Genomic DNA, 8,212 nt, shown 5'->3' with positions numbered 1-8,212 from the left:
TTCATATCGGGTACCCATTCACCCAGAGGCGTCGATCCTGGGGGGGGGGGGGGCGATCGCCCCATCAATGAAAATATTTTTTTTTTTTGGGGGGGGGCAAACATATCCTTTTGCCCCCCCCCCCCAATAATTCCGCTGATGTGTAAAAAATAAAATAAGATTGTAATGTTACACAGAAATCAGCAAGCAAGATTGAGATATCAACTCGTTCTTTGTTTAAAATTGTGCTCAAAATGTCCGCTTTTTAGATTGGAATATAAAAATATTCAGCTCGCGCTTCGCGCTCGCATTAATTTGTTGGTGAGATATGTGTCTCTTTCTCATGAGTCATATAAATATATATATACCTGTGTGTGTGTGTGGGGGGGGGGTGAGTTTGTTCAATTTGTGTGATCGAGCGCCTTTGGAACGTTGATTCATAATTTTGCCCCCCAATCTGAAAAATGGATCGACGCCCCTGCATTCACTTCACCTGGGTTGAGTGCAGCACAATGCGGATAAATTTCCTGCTGAAGGAAATTACGCCATTGCTGAGATTCGAACCCACGATCCTCTGTTTCAAAGTCAGAAGACTAATCCACTGGGCCACAACGCTCTGTTTTAATACATCCATTCTCTCCACGTAAGCAAATTTTATTTTCCCAGGGGAAGGGGCCAGAAACTGCGTAAATTTTCAAGAATATCAAGAAAGCGGAGCGACCGATCTGAGCAAACATAATTTTTTTTTAATTGTACTTTCAAATATCGATCAAGGGATAATCAATTGTATTTTTGTGGGGGAGTAGGAGTATATTTATCATTAGAAAAGACAAGTTTTGATTCAGTCTACCCCCCTCCCCGCTTTGCCCAGCTGCTCTCGACCATGTACCCTGCATTATGGTAATAACCATGGTAACGTGGCTCAACAGCCAGTAGATATCAAGGTTCCCATGGTACGTAACATGATGGCAAATTTACTATTGCTATTCATGAAAACGGGCCCAGGTATTGTAAAATGCAAGTAGAAAACATCTCCCTCGACTAATCTGACTGCGTAATGCTTCTTCCTTTGCATAATCCCTACGCCTTGGTTTATGAGGCAATCAATATGCACACATACACAAATGGCGAACCTTTAGTTTATATAGACTAAAAATGCATGCCTAGTATTAGATTCCTGTAATTAAAACTAAGTCCACTATTAATTCATAGAAATGCCTAATCCGCCTTCCTTTATTCCAGAAAGCTTAATAGCTGCCCATCAAAATGGAAATGGGTTTGAAATTGTCAGTTTGAAAAAAGTAGTGTGATGACTAATATCGCCGGGCCCCAACACAACCGTATAAGAGATATGACTTAGGAAAACCATTTTTGTTACAATAAAGCGTTACTATCATCTCTAATGAACTGAAAGAGACACTTCCTCTGTATTTGCCATTTTTTTTCATTTCTGTTCATGATGTAAGGTTTGCATAATTTTATCTGAACAATATTTCAGGTTCATTCTCCCGGAATTTTATTTGGTTTCCACAACTACTCCTTTTCAGGTATATACAAACTATAGTTGCTAATTATCAGAGAATTCAACAAAATAGATAGCCGTTTATCAGATGATGAAATCTAAATGGAATGACTGGGTACTACAATCACTATCTTGTTACATGCAAATTGAAGTTAAGCATTGTAACCCTTTGTCAATCAAAGAACGCATTGCAATGTGATCGCCATGCTTACTATCAGTTTGAAAAAAAAAGGATAGATGACAAAAGAAAGAATATTGCATTATGAAATAAGAAGGTTAATGGCGACATGCACGAGAAAACATCAAATGGAAATTTAGGACACCGAACTGATCGGGTTCAATGTTCGCTCGGTGACATAATAGAAAAATGAAACAAGAAAGCTCAAAATATAAAGCGAAATGACACAGCTTCCTGGTTTGATGAGTTTGATGAAGACACGGGATTTACCATCTACAATTCTTAATGTAGTTCATATCATATTATGCATGCCCAATATAGCAGTAAATGCCACCAGACATCCTCTTGTGACTGGTCTTCTCTTCTCTATTTTTTTTATATTTTATTGGCGTGACTTCCGTCGTAAAAAATGATTTAGATCTGTCAAGAAATTCTTTAGAACTTTTTTATTTGACTTGACTTATTAATTTCCGTTTCACAATTGTACATAATTATGATAAATGTAACATTTTGAAGAAATCTAAGATATCAAAGGATATTCGATTATTTCTAGAGTTCGAAGTAACTGCATACCTCTTATCAACAACGATCCCCGTACTACTTAAATCTTCCCCACATCTCAACCATTACGTGATAAAGGTTTTTATCTCTCTTTACCCGAAATGGTCCCAAAGATATGCATCAACATGACTCTTCTTCGATCACACATTTGCGATGTCCCAGCATGTCCGCATTTAAAGTGCATCCAACTTACTCGACTCATGATCCACATACCAATACAATGAGAATCAGTAGAATTAAGTAGGTCCTGTCCAATTAAAATGACATTTTGTCACGATTTCATGAACTCCAAAAGCCTAGATTAGCCACACCATGGACCCTACTAAGATTTCTCAGTGGGGTCTATGCTCACACCGTGTCAAATGAACAATTAATAAAAGAGCCTATTTGGTATGAGATCAGCACTGTCTTGGTAACGTCCCAGTCGAAGATTACTTAATATCTTATAATGGTCACCCACCCATCTTAGTCTTAAGGATTCCCAAACGGGGGCACCAACCCACGTCCAGTGTAGCTGGAAGATGGGGGTAATTACACCCCAGTGATTATGATAACCATGGTGACCAAAGACCGCAAAAACTGCGGTGTTAATTTAACACCAGTCCGGAATCTATATACCATGACCACACCAGAGAAGTGGAGAAACAACATCGGCTTGAAATTAAATCGATGCTGTTTTAACACTAATTGGTGTTGTATAAACGCCTGTCTGGAATTAGTCCAAAACCAAACCGGTGCTGTTTTGACACTTTACTGGTGTGGTCATATATAGATTCCGGACTGGTGTTAAATTAACACCGCATGCACCACCTATTGCTTCAGTCACATCGGCAAAATCGTCTCCTGGGCCCCGTCATACAAAGAGTTACGATTGATCCAATCAATCTCAACTATCTGGAAATCCATCCATACCGTTTTTTTTTCTACAGGAAAAAAAAATCACACTGAATCTTCAATAGAACGATGAATGTATGAATATACATCATATCTAGAAAATATTTTGAACAAAATGTTTATTTTAGATGTTGGCGTTGCTGGCCATCCACAGTTGTGATTGATCGGATCAATCGCAACTCTTTGTAAGACGGGCCACAGATCGACAAAAGCTATTACGTTATTACAAAATACCATCGGTCGCTTAGGGACTCGGTTTCGGGCATTACATCCTAGTTACTATATGATTATTGCGATCACCGATACCAAATATTTTCCTTTCCTTGCGGTCAACATGGTCAACCCTCCCAACTACGTCGATACCCCCTCTTCAAAAGGCACATTTTATCCCCACTTCATTAATTCAGAGAGAGAGAGAGAGAGACAGGGGGAGGGGGGGGGGTAATCACCAATGTGGTATGCAATCATCATAACTCTTCTATGACATTCTCCATGCACCATTATACTCCCAATGATTGCATGATCACTTGGATCTCCGAACCGATTACTCCTCCAAAACTCCCTCAATGGCCTCCTCCTCCTCAGTCCTCTTCCTCCTCCAAAGGTGCATCCAGCACCCATTACAATTGGAGCAAGGGTAATCCCTAATCGATATCATCAACAAGATGTGTCGGCAATCAATGGACAGAGATAACGGGACAATATCTGGCTTCAGTAATCACACCTCACACGGTTACCGACACATGTGGGGACGGTGCTTGAAGACTCGGCAGTCATTTTAAACACCCGTAAGTTCCCCCATTTGGACAAGGTATAGAATGGTGCGTTTATAGGGCCTACAGGGAAAGGTATAGCCTATTCATTTTGGATGTCCACTGAGTTTATAATCTACTCAGAAGTTATTATTCAAAACCCGATAATTCTACAAGGTTATTTATAGTCGTTGATTCTCTTAATGTGATCATTTCCATTCTTATCTTAATCCCGAATGACACTAAACGATCCACGAAATCCGATTTTGGTAATAAATCGTAATAGCATTATGCTACACAGTAACTAACACCAACGAACCCAACCCAACACTGACCGATGATATGCCATTCGAAAAGCTTTGATCGGTATGGAGGCGATATCGTTTGTGTGACTGGAGCATAAGATTTCAGCATTCTGTTTCATTTTCAAATCAAGTGTGCTGGAATCAGGTTCTGAATGCGTTGCATATGAATTTCACGCAAAGTTAGTCTTAAAGTTCAATAAAGTCCAACAGTTTCGAATCGTAGACAATCGCACGACTGCTTGGATATTATGATTATAGGAACCGTTTCGTCCATTTCCCCCAGACAAGTAGGTTCATGATGTCGCAGTCTTAATTTCGATTTCGATATCTCTCATTGGCTAAACCTCGAACGAATTTAATTACCGGATTTTGTGCTTGTCTGCAGTAATGATAAATCTTTTACATAAAAAATAAACGATTCGCAGCGGTGTATCTATAGGTGTGATGCAGCCTTCAATTTGCCTTAAGCTATAGATCACTTATTAATATAAACTGTGATTGTGGTTTAGAACGTGGATCATAGATAAATTGAAAATTGATAGAAAACAGCAGAACAAAAATTAAGCCCCCAGAAAATTTGAATGTAGACAATATTGTGGTGTTTATCATGCCCACAAGCTAATTTTAATGGATTTAGAGACACTTTTGGCGACAGGTATTGAAAATATTAATAGTAATCTGGAAATACGTAATTGATTTAAAAAAAAAGTTTGGCATCAAACTGAAAATATGAAATATTCAAACGATCAGTACATAAGTCCGCTCTCTTTTCAACATTTCAATTAGACAAATGGAATTGTTCCCCCCCCCCAATTTCCTGTAATAGCCAGTTTAATTCCACTGTGGACAACATTTTTTTTCAAGTTCGAGTAAGTATTTGAGGGTAGAAAAACGTGATCAGATTAATCCAGCAATTGAAACATGCTATACTTATCGTTCAGATTCAGAATATCACAAACTTCAGTTATAAAATATTTGTTAGAATTTAATAAGCCTAACCATCAACACAATCTGACGGTATATGATTTGTATTTTATGGCCTGCTGTTATTCGGACTTAATCATTCCCGCACGGTAATGAAACGAATGTTACTGCGCGATTTACCAGGATGACTTTGTTGAACATTTACTTTAATTTCCGTTTGCCGATTTGTGGAGTGGTGACGAAAAAAAAAAATCTAGGGAGTGTTTCATGAAAGGACTTGTCGGACATTTTATCCGACAATTACCATAGTAACAGTGACTACCTGCCATTCAGAATCAAGGAAAGTTGTCAGATCTGACAAGTTTGTCGGACAAAAATGTTGATGAAACGCTTCCCAGATCATTGGTCATTATTCGTTTCATCTCATTTACAATATCAACAACAGGGCCCCGTCTTACAAAGAGTTGCGATCGATCTGATCAACCTCAACTATGGAAAGCCAGCAAAGCCCCACATCTAAAATACATGTGTGTTCAAATTGTTTTTTCTAGATATGATGTATATTCATACATTCATCGTGTTTTTGACAAGTTTTTGGTGTGTTCGCCTTTATTTACAAAGGACATTTGCAAATTTCCTCTAGAAAAAAATCATGACACCATTGGATTTCCATAAAGTTGCGATTGATTGGATCGATTGAAACTCTTTGTAAGACGGGGCCCAGACCACACTGATGCCACAGTCACACAAACGAAACCGACTCAAAACCGACCGATGGTGTGTCATAGGTAATAACGTAAAAATAGATTTGGTCGGTCTGGAGTCGGGGTCGTCGGTGTGATTGTGGCATTCACCATGCATGCACATTTACGATATTCGTGAAGAGGGTACTCACCACAGGGGCCCAGAAAGAATTGGTGAGAACAGGCCCAGCCTGGAGCTTGCCGTGATGGTGTTGGTGATGTCCCTTGCCACGCCATAGCTTCCTAGGGTTGAGTTTCTGACTGGGCGAGCCGGGGAGCTTCATCCGGTGCATTACTGAAGGAGAAGAAGGGGACGTGAGACTATCAGTGGATGATTTAGAGGTTAGGTGACTTGGTGAGGAAGGGGAGAAGGGACTGTCGTCAAAGACACCTCCATCGGGACTCTCGCAGATGGGACTCGGTGAACTCCCCGTGGAGCTACTGCTGTGGTGATGCTGATGGTGGTGATGCCCACCAACTCGCATGCTGGCGGCGAGCTTCTGAAGGTAAGGAAATCGACGCTTTGTCGAAGGGGATGGACTGTAGGAATCCCCTGAAGCTTTGGCGGAATGGTCGGAGTCATTTCCCAGGTCGCTGTTGTCAGTTTTGTGCAGGAGTGTGGTATCCAGTGACCGCACAGCTCGTAGCTTTTGCTTGGGTTTTGGAAGCTGCAGAGCCGTCGAATTCGTGACCAAAGCTGGACTAGATTCAGCCCCCGTTGCGGTCATTCGGCCTGAAGGGGGTTCCTCCTTATATTTAATAGCTCCATTTATCTTACAGGAATCTCGCCCTGTTGGGGTAGGTTCTAGGCTTTTGGTAGACCTTAACTTCAGGTGCTCCCTTGGGACAGTTGGACCGGTTGTGCGATACACCAGTACTTCTCGGCGAAGGTCCAACGTCTTCGGTCTCGAGACACGAGTTTTCGCGTCAAGTGCCGATACAGCGGACGTCGCCGTGCCTTCGCTGTCGGGCGAATCCGACGACGAACTCTCGTCCGAGTCCAGATATTCTATATCTTTGACGGACATGCCGAAAGAGTCATCTAACTCATCGTAGGTCAGTGGCCAATCCATGGTTTGCGTGCTCGACGTCATACATCGCCCACCGTGAAATCGTGTCGTCTTTCGAGGACTGCGGATCGACGTGGGAGAGAGGTTGCTTGGAGGTTCGATCAATACACTACCGACATTGCTGGGGTTATGTCGCTGGTGACTAAATTCCATAGTATAAATCACCGCCTCCCTGTCGAGAAATGGTCGGTTATATTCCTGATATAATGGTCCTTGGAAATCACTGCAGTTCGGGGAGAGGAGGAGTAGATTTATGAAGTCATTCTGAACTTTGACACGATACGAAACCTCATTAACGGAGAGCGAAGTAAGTGTTGATAACTTACATTCAACACTGCGAACTGTGGGTTAAAACGAAATGAGATGTGATGTGTTCGAAAACCTTGCATATATGCTGATGGAAAACACCGAGCACAAAATCACTAGCAGACGACGTCGGGCGAGTTTTATCCAAGATTCCACGAGAATCACTAAGCGATAAGTCAACAAAGAAAGCTCAGTATATTAATCATAATACAAGTTAAATTTACGGCAAACAATCGCAAGAACGTTTTGTCAATAAAAGTATATATTTGGCACATCAAATAAAGCACTCCGTTAGTTTGGCATCTGACAACTGTATCTCAACTATCGTTCCTCCTGGTCAGTGCAGTGCGTCCGAGCTGATTGGACGCACGAAGAGACTGAACGATGTCTTTATTGTGCGGGCGAGCAGTGTGTGTGTTGAGAGAAAGGTACGAAGTCTGCGGGCAGGTGCGCACTGAGGTGATGCGCACGCCCTCAGCCCTAAAAGAGCTTGACTGAGCACGGTACAGAAATGTAGCTTCATACAATTCATTATATTCGAGGTAAATGCATATTATACATTTACAGGCCTATATAAACAAAATAGACATTGCATAGACATTTTAATCAAAAGATTTACACACCATCTCCCCCATTTTAACGCTTAAATAATGATTTTTTTTTCTCTTCCCTTTTTAAAGTTTCAATCTGAAACAGCCTGAAAATTTAAAATATATCGCCAAATAAGTTTAATGTTCATAAAACGTAAAGCAGTCCAATATTTAACATTTCCCCCTCGTCTTATGTGCTTTCATAAAATTACTGCGATGCTTTGTTCTGAAAAAAAAATCTAGTCAAGTTATAACTTGAATGCTTTCTATACTGTTGTTAGCTGACTTGTCATTGTCGAATGTGTCTTTTTCTTTCTTTTCTTTTTTTGAAAGAAACAATAATAGGGCAATCAAATATCCTTGGGATATTACGTAATTGTGGTTTTCA

At 40.7% G+C, this 8,212-nt stretch overlaps 1 protein-coding gene across 1 annotated transcript; it reads right to left on the bottom strand.

Moving 5' to 3' along the window:
- Positions 1–660: 660 nt before the first annotated feature.
- On the bottom strand, positions 661–7,620 carry LOC129260201 (uncharacterized). The gene has a single exon (XM_064099423.1). The coding sequence runs from the start codon at positions 7,079–7,081 to the stop codon at positions 5,966–5,968; it is 1,116 nt and encodes a 371-aa protein (XP_063955493.1). The 5' UTR covers positions 7,082–7,620; the 3' UTR covers positions 661–5,965.
- Positions 7,621–8,212: the final 592 nt, after the last annotated feature.

The sequence above is a fragment of the Lytechinus pictus genome, chromosome 5, assembly GCF_037042905.1.
Source record: "Lytechinus pictus isolate F3 Inbred chromosome 5, Lp3.0, whole genome shotgun sequence".
Taxonomy (NCBI): domain Eukaryota; kingdom Metazoa; phylum Echinodermata; class Echinoidea; order Temnopleuroida; family Toxopneustidae; genus Lytechinus; species Lytechinus pictus.
This window is presented reverse-complemented; position numbering and strand designations above follow the sequence as displayed.